The sequence below is a fragment of the Somniosus microcephalus genome, chromosome 15 (assembly GCF_052327205.1).
Source record: "Somniosus microcephalus isolate GS21.2 chromosome 15, FLI_Smic_1.0, whole genome shotgun sequence".
Classification (NCBI taxonomy): domain Eukaryota; kingdom Metazoa; phylum Chordata; class Chondrichthyes; order Squaliformes; family Somniosidae; genus Somniosus; species Somniosus microcephalus.
This window is the reverse complement of record NC_141001.1, coordinates 123,577,199-123,597,156: the sequence shown is the minus strand read 5'-3', so window position 1 is coordinate 123,597,156 and position 19,958 is coordinate 123,577,199. Positions and strand designations below refer to the sequence as shown.

At 49.2% G+C, this 19,958-nt stretch overlaps 1 protein-coding gene across 5 annotated transcripts in view; it reads right to left on the bottom strand.

Moving 5' to 3' along the window:
• The window catches only part of lrrc56 (leucine rich repeat containing 56), a 235,646-nt gene that overhangs the window by 188,624 nt on the left and 27,064 nt on the right, over positions 1-19,958 (bottom strand). For all 5 annotated transcript variants that reach the window (XM_086008403.1, XM_086008398.1, XM_086008400.1 and 2 more), the window contains 2 exons: positions 19,223-19,327; positions 129-291 (listed from right to left, as the gene is read on the bottom strand). In XM_086008403.1, the coding sequence (XP_085864529.1) occupies positions 129-284 (156 nt within the window). In that variant the 5' untranslated portion in view covers positions 285-291; positions 19,223-19,327. The remainder of the gene's footprint in view (positions 1-128; positions 292-19,222; positions 19,328-19,958) is intronic.

The window sequence follows — 19,958 nt, the reverse complement described above, 5'->3', positions numbered from 1 at the left end:
TTTTGCTGGGTCCCAAACACCCTTTAAAAGACTGAATCATTCTGAAACATATCTGCACTGTAAGTATGCTTTTTGATTTTGAAAATCTTTACTCAGAATTTTTTGGACAATTTTTTCCAATGTCTCACCAATTTGGATGGAGAAAGATATTCTTCAATAAGGAGCTGAGTTTCATCTTTAACAACTGGATTGGGATTGAGTAAACCCGGGTGCCCAAAGTCCAGCACCCTGACTGTTGCAGTGTCTGTGCGTGTAATGAAGGCTGGGCGCTGATGAAGTTCCATTGATACCCTGGAAACAAAGAACGGTGATGAGTAAAACCGCAATTTAAGAATAACTACAATTTTAATTTCATTTCTCAACTTACATTCTATAAAAATGAGACTAAACCCAAGGACCATGCTGCTGTCCACAACAAGTCAATGATATGCAGTTTTAGAAGGATGGGAGCGTTACACCATGCAATTAATTCTGATTTTACAATGGAATGGAGTCCCTTAAATTCACAAAAGTGAAATTGTTAGCTAGATGCAGACAATAGTTCTGTTCTGAGTTTTAGTTGTTGTGTGGTCAGGGAATGTTGGGGTTTGGAAATGGCCCTCCAAGTTTCAGGTTGTAAGTTAAAAGCACCCAGTATTAAGTGACTAGCCTTCTTTCTATTTTATTTTTTTAAATTGTGAAACCTGGCACACGCTACGCTGGATCTCCTGTAGCATTGCTCACGGTAATTGGATGACACGCTGTTTTGTAAGGGCAGGAATGTTTTACCATGTACATGTAACGCACAATGCATTATGGTGTGGTATGGTGAAATTGTGTTCCCTTAAGACACAGGGCAGGATTTTCGTTGGGCTGTGGAGGCGGGATCGGAGGCGTGTGTGGGGGGGGGGGGGGGGGTTAAAATTGCAAAAACTGGCGTGCGGGCCCAACCCCGCCCTCCAAGCAATTTTCATTAATTCATGTCTGATGGTCCCGTCTCCGTCCCGCCTCCAAGAGGCAGGATAGGCCGTTAAGGCCTTTAACAACCACTAAATTGCCTCTATAATGCCATTTTGAAAGGCCTTTGCGATTTTAACCCTTTTCCCACGTGAAACATGCCTGTTCTGAAACACGACGGTGAAACCTGGCGGGAGCACAATTGGATTGCTGACTATCAGCTGCAGCTCAACCATTAAAGAGGAGATTTGATCAGCCATCATTTGCAGGTGGCAGGACTTTGTAGTCTCAGGTCTGGGGAACATTTAGAAGGCACAACCACAGCTGTGGAAGTTTGGGGCCTGACCTCCTGGGAAACCCCTCTCACCACCTTCACTGAGCGCTTCCTCAACTGAGGCATATACCAGAAGCATGGGAGCCATTTATTTCCTTCCCTTCTGGACATTAGATGAGGACGAAGACCAGCCGCGGCACCAGCAGAACCAGGAACAACAGCAGCACCAACAACAGGAGCACCAAGCTGCTGCTCACCCACCTGAAGCTGCACAGGCCAGAAGGGGCCAGCGCATTGAAGCCCGTCGACGCAGGAGATACCCTCCAAACAGGGTCTACAGACACAGGGTCAGCTACCTCAACATGTCTGAGCAGCAGTGCAAAAGGTGGCTCCGACTTTCGCGAGAGGCAGTGGGTGACATCAGCGCAATGCTGCAACAAGACCTGCAGGCCAGAGGACCAGGTGGACAACCCTTACCAGTGGCCATCAAAGTCACCACTGCACTCAACTTTTTTGCCTCAGGCTCATTCCAGGGATCAGCAGCAGACATCAGCGGCATCTCCCAGGCGGCCGCACACACTTGCATCACGCAGGTAACCGATGCCCTCTTCGCCAGTGTGCACAATCACATCCATTTCACCAAGGATCAAGCAAGTGTCACGGCGCGTGCGGTTGGATTAGCTTATCTGGCAGGCTTTCCAAGGGTGCAGGGCGTCGTTGACTGCACACGTGGCCCTTAAGGCACCCCATCGCAATCCAGGTACTTTTGTTAACCGCAAGGGCTTCCACTCCCTTAACGTTCAGCTGGTGTGTGACCACAAGGAGGAAATTTTGCATGTTTGTGCCAAGTACCCTGGCAGTTGCCATGACTCCTTCATACTGCGCCAGTCTAGTGTGCCTCCGCTATTCAGTCCGCCAGACCAACTTAACGAATGGCTAATTGGAGACAAGGGCTATCCCCTGAAGACGTGGCTAATGACGCCGTTGAGGAGGCCATCCAACGAAGCTGAGGAGAGCTACAACTCCAGCCACATGTCCACCAGAGCCATAATCGAGCAAACCATCGGTTTGCTGAAGATGCGCTTCAGATGCTTGGATAGATCAGGTGAAGCCCTGCAGTACTCAGTAGCCAGGGTCTCCAGAATCGTCGTGGTGTGCTGTACAACATGGCGTGGTGGTGGTGGCGGTGGTGGGACTTCTTGCAGAGGCCCATCAACCAGCGGCAGCTTTTCGCGAGAACATTGCTGCCCGGGATGCAAGGAACGCACTCATCTTGGCCAGATTTGCTTAGCCTAGCCAATCAAGCACTTTTGCCTCGCAGCTTCTTACCTGAGCATCGACAATGGCCAAGGATCAGCGGATTCCTAGCAATTTGACCACCATACTGACAATTGCAAGTAATCCTAAGCCTTCAATGTGAAAGTCCCATTCGCGAAATGACACACGTCACAACTACAGCAGCAGCCATCAGATTTTTTATTTACATTATTCATCTGTGGCTTTTTCACAGAAAACATCAAATTTCACCCAAGTGACTACCCTTGCGACTATATGTGCAGTATCTTTCTCTTACACGTGCTCCGTGGTGCTTCCCCTGTGGCTCCAGCAGATGTGGAGGCCCCTTGCTCACTTTCCTGCTGCTCCTGTCTCGACACCTTTGGCGGGCGTCCTCTGGGGTTGCGAACCTGTGAGGGCTCGGCAACAGTCTGCTGCTCCTGCGGCTGTGCAGGGGTTGAGATGCCGATCTCAGATGGGTGTGGACTCCGGTGGGGCTCTGACCGAGGGCTCTGCAGTGGCATGGAAATGTGAGTGCTTGGAGAGGAGCCCCCACTTCCTTGATGTCTGTCACCAACTTCCCTCTCATGGGTCAGGTCCCCCTCAGCGCTTGCAAGTGACTTGAGAGCACCTTGCTGCATCAGGGGGGCCATGGGGACCCGTATCTGCACTGGCAGTCCTACTCGGAAGGACTTCCATGAAGGTCTGGTTTCTCTGTTCAATAGATGCCCATCGCTCCTCCAGAGATGTCATTCTATTCTGAACTCACACCAGGTTCTCTGCACTCTGGCGACTTATCACCTCCATGGAGGTTGCCATCCTTTCCATGGTGATGCGTTCATGCGCCAATGACTCCACAAAGGCTCTGCTCATGTTCGCTATGGACTCCTCCATTCGCTCCACACTCACAGCGACCCTGGAGACAAAACCTGCCAGAGACTCCTGCATCTGTTCCTGGAGTTCCAGCACCGCTGATCTTATGGATGGACCCAGAGGCAGAGGGTTGACATGCAGCTGAGCCAAGCTGGCAGAGTCCTGCGCCCTCCGACTAGGACTCTCCACTGCTGTCCCTGTCTCCACAATCTGCTGATGCTCACTTGGGAGCTGTGATACACCAGGTGACAATGTCCCGAAGGTCCCACCGAGGTGTGAGTGTCTGCGCTGGTGTTGGGTGTGCTGAATTCTGCTGATGCTGCGCCCTCAGAGGTTGCAGCTTCCTCTGAGGAGTCTTGAGGCTCATGCTCTTCCTCCTGGCTAGTGGGGACGGATGCTTGCGATGGTCCTGTGGGGGAGTAAAGGAAAGAGTCAGAGATGTGATGCCAAGGTTACATGCACATTGCATATTGCAGATTATCATCAGTCCATCTGTTAAAGCTTCAGAATCATTATCAGTGACTCATGCAATGTCAATGAGAGAGATGGAAAACTATTCTGTCACCAGCTTGCTGTGATGCACCCCTCTGTCCGTCTCCCACTTGCGCATTTTCCTCCACTCGTACGATCTCCAGGACCGCCTCCTCCCAGGGGGTGAGGTGGGCTACTGAGGGTGGCCCTCCTCCTGTCCTCGCTCTTTCTCGCTTATTGTGAGCTCTCTTTTCCTGCAATGAGGGAGACAAGTGGAGGTTGAGTGAGAATGAAGGAGTGAGTGTAGAGATTCCATCAATACTAAGGAGACAAAGATGGAGTGAGGTGGCAAGACCAAGGGCCCTCCCTGTGTGTTGTCAGTTGTTTTCATAGCATCACAGTGATAGGGAGTGTGAGGGCTGCATAGTCGAATAGTTAGTTGAATGTGACCATAGAGAGAGAGGGAAGGGTTAAGGGTGCATGGATGTCAGTGTCAAGTGGGATGTGGAGGAAGAGATTGCTAAAGCTGAGTGCTGGTGAGGAGAGGCAATGGGGATCAGATTGCAGGTGACGGGAAATTCACACTCACTTTTCCAGTGTGCAGGTCATGAAACCTCTTCCTGCATTGAATCCAGGTTCTGTGGGTTACTGAAAATGAGTTCACCTCCTCTGCCACCTAGATCCACACAGCCTTGGTCTGCTGGGGAGGCTTCTTCCTCCCTGAAGGGAAGAGCACCTCTTTATGAGCTCTTGCTCCCTCTACTAAAGCCTGCAAGGAAACGTCATCAAACCTGGGAGCAGGCCTAGGTCTCTGGCTGGCCATTCTGCCTCCAGGTCCCTGTAGCATGAAAGGGCAAAAGCTTGGCAGTCTGCAGAAGAAGCAAGGCTTGTTGCCAACCTTAAATGCAGCAGCAATGATGACGTCATCGGAGGCGACTTTCAGACTGGAAAAACTCATTGGCCATGGGTTCCCACACGTTGGAACTCAATTGGCCAATTAAGTTAAAATCGCATCAATCTCCCACATCGATTTAGATTCGGGTGGATAATACGAAATGCGGATTGCACGACCCCAGCCCGCCCTGAATTAAAATCCAGCCCACAGAGTCTGAATGTTAAATAAACAAAGCATCAGGTCATTCAGAGTTTAATCGTTGCATGGTCAAGGCATTTGCAAAATTAAATTGTGACATCTACATTGGAACTGGATACAATAGATATTCAAATTCAACCCAGTAATAGTCTGGCAAAAGATCAATTCTGAAATTTGGATTAAACTTGATAAAAGTACTAAAACCACAAACATCGCCTTCAACTGAATGAAACTAATATAATGGCAAACATTTAAAGATCGCATGGATGAACTACAGAATTTGTTCATCCCTGTCTGGCATAAAAATAAAACAAAAAAGGTGGCGCTGTGGCAGAGCCACTGAGGGACTCTGAACAACTGTACATAATTCCCTTTAACGATGTGCTAGCTACAGACTAAATCTGTACCATTGTATATACTGTTTGCATGTACAGTGCGCGGTCCCTTTAAGAGCACGGGCAAACGCGATGACGTCATGCCGCTAATCACATGATCACCCAAACGCGGGAAAAAAGTGATGTCATGACGCCATCCACAGGACCGCCCAGGCAGTCCTCGTGGAGCCTCCGACCTGTTAAGACCTGTATTCATAGTTCTCTTGCATCAATCTGTTTAAACTCGTTAGTTTGACATTAAAAACCTTTTTGATTGATTGCCTGCGTCGAACTCAATCTCTAGATAGGAATTTGACCATTCCTACATTGGTGACCCCGACTTTTGTGAACGGATTTCGCAAAAGGAACACAGCATGGAGGCAAACGCCATTTCGTTGAAGCTGCCGCAGTTCTGGGAGCAACAAGCGACCTCGTGGTTCATCCAAGTTGAAGCCCAGTTCACCCTGAGAGGCATCGTTGAGGATCAGACCCGATACTTATACGTGGTCTCCGCACTCGACGGCTCTACCGCCTCGCGGATCATCAGTCTTCTCGGGAACCCCCCGACGGACCGCAAGTATGAGACCCTCAAGGCGCGGTTGCTACAGGTTTTCGGGCTCACGAAATCAGAGCGCGCCCGTCAGCTGCTCGCTATGCCCGGGATCAGGGACTCCCAACCTTCCGAGCTGATGAGCCAAATGCTCACACTCCTCGGCTCCGAACCGGAATGCTTTCTCTTCAGAGAGTTATTCCTCAGCCAATTACCAGAGCAAGTGCAAGCGGCCTTGGCGAGATCCGAGGTCGAAGACTGCGCAGCGCTTGCTGCCGAGGCAGACAAAATATTTGCAGTTACACAACAGTACTGCGCTGCCACGAGGCGCCCATCCCCCACAGATGCCGCCCTAGCTCCTCAGCCTGTGGGGCTGTGCTTCTACCACGCGCGGTTTGGCGCGAAGGCAAGATGTTGCCGCCCTCCCTGCAGCTTCTCAAAAAAAAAAAACAACTCCGTCCAATGAAAAACGGGTCTAACGGGTGCCCCGCGGCCGCGATGGCAATCGGCAATGCAGGCAAGCTGCTCTTCATCACAGATACCCTCTCCGGTCGTCGGTTCCTGTGCGACACCAGAGCGCAGTGCAGCATTCTACCCGCGTCAGCTCTTGATGTACAGGCTGGGAGGCACGGCCTCCCCCTCGAAGCGGCTAATGGCGGAGCTATTCGGACCTTCGGCAGACGGCGGGTCCAGGTGCTTCGGCGGCCAGCGGTTTTTCTGGGAATTCGTTACGGCCAAGGTTTCGCAAGCCATTCTCGGTGCAGATTTCCTGTGCGCCAACGGCATCCTGGTCGATGTAAGGAACCGACGGCTGATCAACGTGGCCACGTTTCACTCTGTCCCTTGCCACCGTAGTAACACCATGTCGCGCACCGTCTCCTGCGCTTTCCCGACTCCGAATGAGTTCGCTCGCCTGCTAGGCGAATTTCCAGACCGGACCAGGCCCACGTTCTCCTCCACGGCCACGAAACATGGTGTGGAACACCACATCACCACCACCGGCCCCCCGGTCCACGCGCCTCGAACCTGGCAAGCTAGCGGTCGCGAAGGCAGAGTTCGCAACAATGGAACGCTTAGGGATTATTCGCAGGTCGAATAGTCCCTGGTCTTTGCCTCTTCACATCGTAGCGAAACCTGGCGGCGGATGGCGGCCCTGCGGCGACTATCGGTGCCTAAACGACGCCACCACTCCTGATTGATACCCGATCCCCCACATCCAGGATTTCTCTGCCCATTTGGCAGGAAACACCGTGTTTTCCAAGGTTGGCCTTGTCCGAGGCTACCACCAGGTCCCGGTGCACCCGCAAGACGTCCAAAAGACCGCAGTCATCACCCCTTTCGGTCTCTTCGAATTTTTAAGGATGCCGTTTGGGTTGAAGAACGCCGCCCAGGCTTTCCAGCGCCTCATGGACTCCGTGCTGCGGGATCTCAAGTTCCTTTTCGTCCACTTAGAAGATATCCTCATTGCCAGTCCTAATAAGGAGGAACACATCTCTCACCTACGCACCCTCTTTCGACGCCTCAGCCAACACAGCCTGATTATCAACCCAGCCAAGCGTCAGTTTGGTCTGCCCCACATTGATTTCCTGGGACATCGCATTGCCTCAGAGGGAGCGGTTCCTTTGCAAGCGAAGGTAGAGGCGGTGACATCCTTTCCACGCCCGCAGAACATAAAGGCCCTGCAGGAGTTCCTCGGCATGGTAAACTTTTACCACCGTTTCGTGCCTAAGGCAGCACTGCTCATGCAGCCCCTGTACGAGGCCCTCAAAGGCAAGTCTGGCAAGGATCCGGTAGGCTGGACGGTTGACATGGACCGGGCATTCACCGACACCAAGAGCGCCTTAGCCAACGCGACCATGCTGGCGCACCCGCTACCAGGAGCCACCATCGCCCTCACCACCGATGCGCCAGATTACGCAATCGGCGCCGTTCAGGAGCAGTGGGTGAACGGGACGTGGCAGCCGTTGGCATTCTTCAGCCGTCAACTGCGGCATAACGAGCAGGCGTACAGTACTTTCGACAGGAGTTGCTAGCCCTTTTTCTGGCCATCTGCCATTTCCGGTTCTTGTTGGAAGGACATCCTTTCACTGCTTTCGTTGACCATAAGCCACTGACTTTTGCCATGGCCAAGACCGCCAAACCGTGGTCATCTCGACAACATCAGCTGACATATATCTCCGAATTTACCACAGATACCCAGCACATGGCCGGTAAAGACAACCTGGTGGCAGATTGCCTCTCCCGCGCGACCGTGCATGCGGTCCAGCTGGGCATCGACTACGTCCTCATGGCAGCAGACCAAGTCTCAGACCCAGAAGTGCAGGCTTACCGCACCAACACCACTAGCCTCCAGTTGGCCGACGTCAGGTTGCATTCGGCTGGTACCACGTTGCTGTGTGACGTCGCCGTTCGGGACCCTCGCCCTATTGTGCCGGTCACCTGGCGCCGCAAGGTGTTTGACGCCATACATGGGTTGTCACACCCAGGAATGAAGGCTTCTCAGAAGCTAATGTCATCTAAGTTCGTTTGGTGGGGCATGCATAAAGATGTCCGCGACTGGGCCAACACCTGCGTGGTCTGCCAAAAGGCCAAGGTACAGCGCCACATCAAGGCTCCATTGGCCACCTTTGCAGTTCCTGAGCGACGGTTTGACCACGTTAATGTGGACCTGGTAGGACCCACTTCCACCTTCCCATGGTTTTACGCACATCCTGACCATAGTAGATCGCACCACCAGATGGCCGGAGGCGGTTCCCTTGTCATCTACTACTTCGGTGGACGTGGCCAGGGCATTCATCTCTTCATGGAGTGCCTGCTGACATCTCTTCGGACCGGGGACCGCAGTTTTCCTCCGAACTCTGGAATGCAGTGGCTCAACGACTCAGTGTCAAGTTACACCACACCACAGCCTACCACCCACAAGCGAACGGTCTGTGCGAACGTTTTCACAGATAGCTTAAGGCCGCAGTGAGGGCCAGCCTCCAAGACGCTGGATGGGCGGACAAGCTGCCGTGGGTCATGTTGGGCCTTCGCACGGCCCCCAAGGAAGATCTTCACTCTTCCGCGGCAGAGCTCGTTTATGGTCAGCCGCTGCGAGTGCCAGGGGATTTCCTGCCAACACCAACGGAGCCATGGTCCGCCTCACGCCAGCTTATCAGTCACCAAGAAGCAGCCAGATGTTTCGCACCGGTTCCCACATTGCATCACGGGTTTCAGGGCTCTCACGTTCCAGTGGAGCTGAAACAAGCCGACTACGTGTTCATCCACCACGATGCTCACCGGGATCCGCTCAAGGCCCCATACACTGGTCCTTTCCTCGTGTTAGAGGCAGGAGACAAAACCTTCAAGGTGGATATCGGTGGTAAACCGGACCACATTTCGGTCGACCGTTTGAAGCCGGCACACCTGGACCTTGACCGTCCCGTCGAGACCGCACAGCCACCGAGAGACGAGGTCGGCCGCCCACCGTCGACACGCCAGAACAAGTGCAACCACCCGCCAGACTGCCCGCCGTCCAACAGCTTCCGCTTCGGGAATACAGGAGTCGTTCTGACAGGCTTGTCAGACCCCCTCACCGTTTGACTTTTTCCATTAAAGACAATTCTGGGGGGGGGGGGGGGGGCGCATGTGGCAGAGCCACTGAGGGACTCTGAACAACTGTACATAATTCCCTTTAACGATGTGTTAGCTACAGACTAAATCTGTACCATTGTATATACTGTTTGCATGTACAGTGCGCGGTCCCTTTAAGAGCGCGGGCAAACGATGACGTCATGCCGCTAATCACGTGATCACCCAAACGCGGGGAAAACGTGATGACGTCATGACGCCATCCACGGGACCGCCCAGGCAGTCCTCGTGGAGCATCCGACCTGTTAAAACCTGTATTCATAGTTCTCTTGCATCAATCTGTTTAAACTCGTTAGTTTGACATTAAAAACCTTTTTGATTGATTGCCTACGTCGAACTCAATCTCTAGATAGGAATTTTACCATTCCTACAGCGCAACCGTGGCTAACAAATGAAATTAGGGATAGTATAAGATCCAAGGAGAGGACATATAAATTGGCCAGAAAAAGCAGCAAACCTGAGGATTCAGAGCAGTTTAGGTTTCAGCAAAGGAGGACAAAAGGATTAATTAAGAGGGCGAAAATAAAGTATGAGAGTAAGCTTGCAGGGAACATAAAAACTGACTGTAAAAGCTTCTATAGATATGTGAAGAGAAAAAGATTGGTGAAGCCAAGCGTAGGTCCTTTACAGTAGAATCTGGGGAATTTATAATGGGGAACAAAGAAATGGCTGACCAATTAAATACATACTTTGGTTCTGTTTTCACAAAGGAGGACACAAATAACCTCCCAGAGATGTCGGGAACATAGGGTCTAATGAGAGGGAGGAACTGAATGAAATCACTATTTGTAGGGAAATGGTGTTCGGGAAATTGACGGGATTAAAGGCAGATAAATCCCCAGGGCCTGATAATCTACATCCTAGGGTACTTAAGGAAGTGGCCCTAGAAATAGTAGATGCATTGCTGGTCATCTTCCAAAATTCTATAGACTCTGATACAGATGGATTGGAGGGTAGCTAATGTAACCCCACTATTTAAAAAAGCTGGTAGAGAGAAAATGGGAAATTATACGCCTCACATCGGTAATGGGGAAAATGCTAGAGTCCATTATAAAAGATGTAATAGCAGAGCACTTGGAAAACAGTGACAGGATCAGACAAAATCAACATGAATTTACAAAAGGTAAATCGTGCTCGACTAATCTACTGGATTTTTTTTGCGGATGTAACTGGTAGAATAGATATGGGAGAACCAGTGGATGTGGTGTATTTGGACTTTCAGAAGGCTTTCGATAAGGTCCCGCATAAGAGATTAACGTGCAAAGTTAAAGAAACATGGGATTGGGGGTAAGGTACAGACTTGGATAGAGAACTAGTTGGCAGACAGGAAGCAAAGAGTTGGAATAAACGGCTCTTTCTCCGAGTGGCAGGCAGTGACTAGTGGGGTACCGCAGGGATTGATGCTAGGACCCCAGCTATTCACAATATATATTAATGATCTAGACGAGGGAACTAGATGTAATATCTCCAAGTTTGCAGACGACACAAAGCTGGGTGGGCGCGTGTGCTGTGAGGAGGATGCAGAGAAACTCCAGTATGATTTGGACAGGTTGGGTGATTGGGCAGATGCAGTATAATGTAGATAAATGCGAGGTTATCCACTTTGGTGGCAAAAACAGGAAGGCAGATTATTATCTGAACGGCAATAGATTGAAAGAAGGGGAAGTGCAACGAGACCTGGGTGTCCTTGTGCACCAGTCGCTGAAGGTAAGCATGCAGGTGCAGCAGGCGGTTAAGAAGGCAAATGGTATGTTGGCCTTCATAGCGAGAGGATTCGAGTACAGGAGCAAGGATGTCTTGCTGCAGTTGTACAGGGCCTTGGTGAGACCACACCGAGTATTGTGTGCAGTTTTGGTCGCCTTTTCTGAGGAAGGATGTTCTTGCCATGGAGGGAGTGCAGCAAAGATTCACCAGACTGATACCTGGGATGGCAGGAATGACGTATGAGGAGAGATTGGGTCGATTAGGCTTATACTCGCTGAAGTTCAGATTAATGAGAGGGGATCTCATTGAAACTTATAACATTTTTAACAGGTCTAGACAGGCTAGATGCAGGAAGGATGTTCCTGAAGGCAGGGGAGTCCAGAACCAGGGGGTCACAGTCTAAGGATAAGGGGTAAGCCATTTAGGACCAGAGCATCGGACCCGTGTGTGAGCAGCGAGGCGAGGCGGAGGATAAAAGGAGCAGCGAGGCCCAACCAGAGCATCGGACCCGTGTGTGAGCAGCGAGGCGAGGCGGAGGATAAAAGGAGCAGCGAGGCCCGACCAGAGCATCGGACCTGTGTGTGAGCAGCGAGGCGAGGCGGAGGATAAAAGGAGCAGCGAGGCCCGACCAGAGCGTCGGACCTGTGTGTGAGCAGCGAGGCGAGGCGGAGGATAAAAGGAGCAGCGAGGCCCGACCAGAGCGTCGGACCTGTGTGTGAGCAGCGAGGCGAGGCGGAGGATAAAAGGAGCGAGGCCCGACCAGAGCATTGGACCGGTGTGTGAGCAGCGAGGCGAGGCAGAGGATAAAAGGAGCAGCGAGGCCCGACCAGAGCATCGGACCGGTGTGTAAGCAGCGAGGCTTACCAATTCAACAGCGGGGGAAGAGAGGTCAAAAGTAATCAAAGTGTGACATCACCAGGAAGCAGGTAAGTGATTGGTTTCTCTCTTTTTTTAAACTTTAACTCTGTGGTTTATAGTTTCCAAGGTCTCTCTGGTGTAGCGGGGACTGTTGGTAAACCAGTTAACTGCAGTGTAATTAGTGGGATTGATTGATTTAATTTAAATTCAATTAATTAAAGGGTAAGTCATGGCAGGACAGCCCGGCCACGTGATATGCTCCTCCTGCGATATGTGGGAACTCAGGGACACTTCCTGTATCCCTGACAACTACATGTGCAGGAAGTGCATTCAGCTGCAGCTACTGACAGACCGCATTGCGGCACTGGAGCTGCGATTGGATGCATACTGGAGCGTTCACGATACTCAGGACATTGTGAATAGCACGTTTACGGAGTTGGACACACCGCAGGTAAAGGTTGGACAGGAAGTAAGGGAACGGGTGACCAACAGGCAGAGTACTAGGCGCAGGCAGGTAGTGCAGGGGTCCCCTGTGGCTATCCCCCTCTCCAACAGATACACCACTTTGAGTACTGTTGGGGGGGATGGCTTATCAGAGGAAGGCAGCAGCAGCCAACTTCCTGGTAGCAGGGGTGGCTCTGCTGCACAGAATGGGAGGAAAAAGAGGGGTAGAGCTATAGTAATAGGGGATTCAATTGTAAGGGGAATAGATAGGCGTTTCTGCGGCCGCAAACGAGACTCCAGGATGGTATGCTGCCTCCCTGGTACAAGGGTGTAAGATGTCTCCGAGCGGCTGCAGAACATCTTGGAAGGGGAGGGTGAGCAGCCAGTTGTCGTGGTGCATATAGGCACCAACGATATAGGTAAAAAGCAGGATGAGGTCCTAAAAGCGGAATATAGGGAGTTAGGAGATAAATTAAAAAACAGGACCTCAAAGGTAGTAATCTCAGGATTGCTACCAGTGCCACGTGCTAGTCAGAGTAGAAATAGAAGGATACTTCAGATGAATACGTGGCTAGAGGAATGGTGCCAGGGGGAGGGATTCAAGTTCCTGGAACATTGGAACCGGTTCTGGGGGAGGTGGGACCAGTTCAAACCAGACGATTTGCACCTGGGCAGGGCTGGAACCGATGTCCATGGGGCAGTGTTTGCTAGTGCTGTGGGGGAGGGTTTAAACTAAAATGGCAGGGGGTTGGGAACCTGAGCAGGGAGACAGAGGAAAGGGAAACAAGGATAAAAGCAAAAGATAGGAAGGAGAAAAACAAAAGTGGCAGTCAGAGAAATCAACGGTTTAAATCAAACGTGGCCACAGTAAATAATAATTCTAATAGGTCTAAGAGCGTTAAAAAAACAAGCCTGAAGGCTTTGTGTCTTAATGCGAGGAGCATTTGTAATAAGGTGGATGAATTGGCTGCGCAAATAGAGGTAAACGAATATGATTTGGTTGGGATTACGGAAACGTGGCTCAAGGATGGCGAAGACTGGGAACTCAACATCCAGGGGTATTCGATATTCAGGAAAGATAGGCAAAAAAGGGAGGTGGGGTAGCATTACTGGCTAAAGAAGGGATTAACACAATTGTAATGAAGGATATTAGCTCTGATGATGTGGAATCAGTATGGGTAGAATTGAGGAATACTAAGGGGAAAAAAACATTAGTGGGAGTGGTATATAGACCTCCAAACAGTAAGGCAGAGGTTGGGGATGGCATTAAAAGGGAAATTAAAGAAGCGTGCAATAAGGGCACAGCAGTCATCATGGGTGACTTTGACCTACATATAGATTGGGACAACCAAATTAGTAACAATACTGTGGAGGAGGAATTCCTGGAGTGTTTACGGGATGGTTTCCTGGACCAATATGTCGAGGAACCAACCAGAGATCAGGCCACCTTAGACTGGGTATTATGTAACGAGAAAGGATTAATTAGCAATCTTGTTGTACGATGCCCCTTGGGTCAGAGCGATCATAATATGATCGAATCCTTCATTAAGATGGAGAATGAAGTAGTTGACTCAGACTAGGGTCCTCAATTTAAATAAAGGAAACTACGATGGTCTGAGGAGCGAGTTGGGTAGGATTGATTGGGGAATGTCACTCAAAGGGTTGACGGTGGATAGGCAATGGCAAACATTCAAAGACCGAAAGGATAAGCTACAGAATTTGTTCATCCCAGTTTGGCATAAAAATAAAACAAAAAAGGTGACTCAACTGTGGCTAACAAGGGAAATTAGGGATAGCATAAGGTCCAAGGAGAGGGCATATAAATTGGCCAGAAAAAGCAATAATCCTGAGGATTGGGAGCAGTTTAGTTTTCAACAAAGGAGGACAAGGGGATTAATTAAGAAAGGGAAAATAGAATGAGAGTAAGCTGGCAGGGAACATAAAAACTGACTGTAAAAGCTTTTATAGATATGTGAAGAGAAAAAGATTGGTGAAGTCAAGCATAGGTCCCTTGCAGTCAGAATCAGGGGAATTTATAATGGGGAACAAAGAAATGGCAGACCAACTAAATACATATTTTGGTTCTATCTTCACAAAGGAGGACACAAATAACCTCCCAGAGATGCTGGGGAACATAGGGTCTGATGAAAGGGAGGAACTGAAAGAAATCAGTATTTGTAGGGAAATGGTGTTAGGAAAATTGATGGGACTGAAGACCGATAAATCCCCAGGGCCTGATAATCTACATCCCAGGGTACTTAAGGAAGTGGCCCTAGAAATAGTAGATGCATTGCTGGTCATCTTCCAGAACTCGATAGACTCTGGAACAGTACCCATGGATTGGAGGGTAGCTAATGTTACCCCACTATTCAAAAAAGGTGGTGGAGAAAAAGCGGGGAATTAGAGACTGGTAAGCCTGACATCGGTAGTGGGGAAAATGCTAGAGTCCATTATAAAAGATGTAATAGCAGAGCACTTGGAAAGCAGTGACAGGATCGGACAAAGTCAACATGGATTTACAAAAGGTAAATCATGCTTGACTAATCTACTGGAATTTTTTGAGGATGTAACTGGTAAAATAGATAAGGGAAAACCAGTGGATGTGGTATATTTGGACTTTCAGAAGGCTTTCGATAATGTCCCACATAAGAGATTAGCGTGCAAAATTAAGGGACATGGGATTGGGGGCAAGGTATTGACTTGGATAGAGAACTGGTTGGCGGACAGAAAGCAAAGAGTTGGAATAAACGGGTCGTTTTCCGAGTGGCAGGCGGTGACTAGTGGGGTACCGCAAGGATCGGTCCTAGGACCCCAGCTGTTCACAATATATATTAATGATCTGGACGAGGGAATTGGATGTAATATCTCCAAATTTGCAGACGACACAAAGCTGGGTGGGAGGGTATGCTGAGGAGGAGGATGTCGTGAAACTCCAGTACGATCTGGACAGGTTGGGTGATTGGGCAGAATCATGGCAAATGCACTATAATGTGGATAAATGTGAGGTTATCCACTTTGGTGGCAAAAACAGGAAGGCAGATTATTATTTGAATGGCAATAGATTGGGAGAAGGGGAAGTGCAAAGAGACCTGGGTGTTCTTGTGCACCAGTCGCTGAAGGTAAGCATGCAGGTGTAGCAGGCGGTTAAGAAGGCAAATGGTATGTTGGCCTTCGTAGCAAGAGGGTTCGAGTACAGGAACAAGGATGTCTTGCTACAGTTATACAGGGCCTTGGTGAGACCGCACCTTGAGTATTGTGTGCAGTTTTGGTAGCCTTACCTGAGGAATAACATTCTTGCCATGGAAGGAGTACAGCGAAGATTCACCAGGCTGATACCTGGGATGGCAGGAATGACGTATGAGGAGAGATTGTGTCGATTGAGCTTATACTCACTGGAGTTTAGAAGATTGAGAGGGGATCTCATCGAAACCTATAAAATTCTGTCAGGCCTGGACAGACTAGATGCAGGAAGGATGTTTCTGATGGCCGGGGAGTCCAGAACCAGGGGTCATAGCTTAAGGATAAGGGGTAAGTCATTTAGGAGTGAAATGAGGAGGAATTTCTTCACCCAGAGAGTGGTGAACCTGTGGAATTCTCTACCACAGAAGGCAATTGAGGCCAATTCATTAAATATATTCAAGAAGAAGTTAGATATATTTCTTAAGGCTAAGGGGATCAAGGGATATGGGGAGAAGGCAGGGACAGGGTACTGAATTTGGATGATCAGCCATGATCTCATTAAATGGCGGAGCAGGCTCGAGGGGCCGAATGGCCTACTCCTGCTCCTATCTTCTATGTTTCTATAAAAGGACTCTGGCCCCTCTCTCGCCTTTACCAGATGACACTATTACACAGCATCAATGTTCCCGCGAAGGTGCGTGCGAGCGACCACGCAGCAACCTGAAAGGTCCCGTGCAGGCCGCACACTGGCTTTTACACTGTAAGTACCGCACATGCACAGAAATTTAAAGGGACCGCACATTAGAAGAAACAGGCCGCGCAGATCAAAGCGCAGCTTACAGGGAACATTGCACAGCATGCCCTTTTCCTTTGCAGTACATAGATTCTTGCATAGATTTCAGTTCATAACCCAGTGATCACAATCTTTTGGGATTTTCTGCAATTGCCTTTGTTTCTGTAGAAATTGGAGGGAATAGAATGGTGAGCATTGTGTGGTTTGCAAATATTGCATCAAACTGAATGTGGATCTGAAAAAGATGCTGCAGAATAGAGTCAGTGGGTATGTGCAGTCATATTGCCATTTAAAGCTGAAAACTGAAGATGAATAATTGAAACAGTCAGCCGTTGGTGCTATGCAACAAACCCACTGCCTGCAAGCGAGGCAAAAACATGTAAAGGTGAAATCCTCAGCTGGATGTAAAAAAATCCATGGCTTCATTTGTCAACATAACAACAGCAATTCATCGGCTGCAAAGACATCCTGGGAATCTGAAAGGTGCTATATAAATGCAAGTTCCTTCCTTTCTTTCTTACTTACTTCAAACAATGCCATTTCTTCCAAGCTTCGGATTGGCTGCGTACACATAATAGCTTCAGACATCGCATCAGAAAGGATATGCCAGACTTTTTCCACGTTGCTGATGTTCAACTGATTACCGTGCCTTGAAAGCCGTGGGCATGAAGGAACCTTGCAAGCCCGTCATCGGGTTCAGCGCAGCTCCCCAAAGTTGGAGCAAACTTAGTGGGAGAATCGCATCGTACCAGGATGTTGACCCAGAGAGGCACAAAGGCCCACAGGTGTTGTGCCCACAGGAGATATGAAGGGAGAGTTTCCTCTCCACGAGTGCAATTTGAGCAAAGTGCATCAGAAGTGTGCTCTGCTAGGACCTTAGCCCTAGTGCTCAAACATGTTCTCGGGACTCATCTGAATACAGTGGATGAGCACCTGGCTGTGCAATATTGGGGGCAGGCCCATGGGGAGAGGAAGCCCAGGCACTTCCAGGTCCTGAAAGGCAGCTGCCAAGGGTGTGGTGCAGCAGGAGCCCCAGGATGGAAATGTTGATATCGGCATTTTTGTGACATTCTGGAATCAGTATTGCACAGCCTTTTTGACGCAGCTAAATTCCACTGGTGTCGGACTAAAGATTTGATTTGCTCTTCGACAGGTTTTATTGCGCCGGCCCTTCTAAACGTGGTTTTGATGCTCCATAGGCACGGTATTGGTTGCAGCACGCCAAGCAAGAGTCGAGTCAGGGCAGGGCTCCTCCAGTGAGCCTTGGAAGGAGCGCGTAACAGAGAAGCACCTTGTAACAAGCAGGAGACATGCAGGCCCAGTCGTTTCAATGATCCGCTGTTGATGATCTGTTATTGTGATGTCAATACATTTTCAACGTGGAGGAACAGGGAAAATAAGTGTGGGCGTGAAGCATGAGGCTGTGGAATAGGAAGATGAGGGTATAACTGCGAGGCTTCCCTTTTTAATCAAGGTGGGATGGAGCAGCTGTAAGGTCGGGGGGCCGGGGTTGGAGTGGGGCGGGGTGGGGCAAGCTGTTCTGTGGTAACATAGAAACATAGAAGATAGGAGCAGGAATAGGCCATTCGGCCCCTCGAGCCTGCTCCGCCATTCAATGAGATCACAGCTGATCATCCAAATTCAGTACCCTGTCCCTGCCTTCTCTCCATATCCCTTGATCCCTTTCGCCTTAAGAAATATATCTAACTCCTTCTTGAATATATTTAATGAATTGGCCTCAACTGTCTTCTGTAGTAGAGAATTCCACAGGTTCACCACTCTCTGGGTGAAGAAATTCCTCCTCATTTCTGTCCTAAATGGCTTACCCCTTATCTTTAGACTGTGACCCCTGGTTCTGGACTCCCCCGCCATCGGGAACATCCTTCCTGCATCTAGTCTGTCTAGTCCTGTTAGAATTTTATAAGTTTCAATGAGATCCCCTCTCATTCTTCTAAACTCCAGCGAGTACAAGCCCAATCGACCCAATCTCTCCTCATACGTCATTCCTGCCATCCCAGGTATCAGTAGGGAAACGGTTGTTAGTGGCTCAGGAGAGGGCCAGGCAACTGACTTCAGCAGCTGTCAAGGAAGATTGTAGTTGTTGCTCCTCTTCTGATAAACCACCTCGCGAAAACGGTGAGGTAGCTGACCACGGCCTCCATCACTAAGTGTAAAACACTAACAGCTTTCAGCAACAAGTACCAAAGTATTAGCGCCATTTCTAATGCCAAAAGGCAAAGAGAAGACAGACTGTACTTTAGGCAGATCAGGAAGCAGCACCAGGTTTTTATGGGACCAGTCGATATGTGTGATTGGAATATGTGTGATGCTTGCAAGGCAGCATTCATTGCCCATCCCTAGCTGCGCTGAAGGCATTAAGAATCAATCGCATAAGCAAGGCCAGGTACGGGTGGCAGGTTCCCTGCCCCGAAGGCCTTCAGTGACCCTGTTAGATTTCTGGGCCAAAAGAAAAATACTGCGGATGCTGGAAATCTGAAATAAACACAGAAAATGCTGGAAATACTCAGCAGGTCAGACAGCAACTGTGGAGAGAGAAACAGAATTAACGTTTCAGGTCGATGACCTTTCATCAGTTCTCTCTCCACAGATGCTGCCTGACCTGCTGAGTATTTCCAGCATTGTCTGTAGATTTTGGGGCTGTTGGACAATGTGATAATAAAAAACTATATAAATGAGAGTTGTTCTTTTCCTTTCAAGGCACCAACATTGCTTCAAACTGACAAGGACAACGAACAAACACACTTACCTTTGGTAGCACCACAGGAGGACAGTAAATAGTAACCATAGGTCTGAGAGTCTCCAAATTTGTCTCTTCGGTGATAAAGGTATGGCAAACTTCACAGGACAGGGTCTGTAAATCGAAAGAAGAAACTTTGCATCACCAACATTCAAAAGAAAAGGTGCCTTTTTTTTTTAAACCTTTCTGAATGACCTTGTTGTGCGGTTTTATTGGGAACTGCTTTAATTTCAACTAATAAAAACCTGTTTCTACTTCAGTAAAATGCCCTCCTGTGTAGCAGTGGTGCACAGCAATGTACAGTACAACACTTGGCAAATTCGTTACCAGATAGGATTTTTTTTGAATGGTTTGTAAATATAAAACAGCTCCGCTAGAATCCAAAATAACACCGGTTAATGCCCAAGGTGGAGAACCTTTATCCCAACTGGTGCAGGGCTGTAGGAGGACCTCTTTACTGTCCATAGAAAGAACTTGCATTTCTATAGCGCCTTTCACAATCTCAGGATGTCCCAAAGCGCTTTACAACCAATGAAGTACTTTAGATGTGTTGTAATGCAGGAAACGCGGCAGCGATTGTGTGTACAACAAGCTCCCACAAACAGCAATGTGATAATGACCAGATCATGTGTCAACAGGACACCACTCCCCCCAAAAGAAATGGGGTGGAGGGGAAATAATATGTAACAACAAGCAAAGGCCAAGAGTGGAGATACACTAATTACAAAGAGACAACTATCCCATT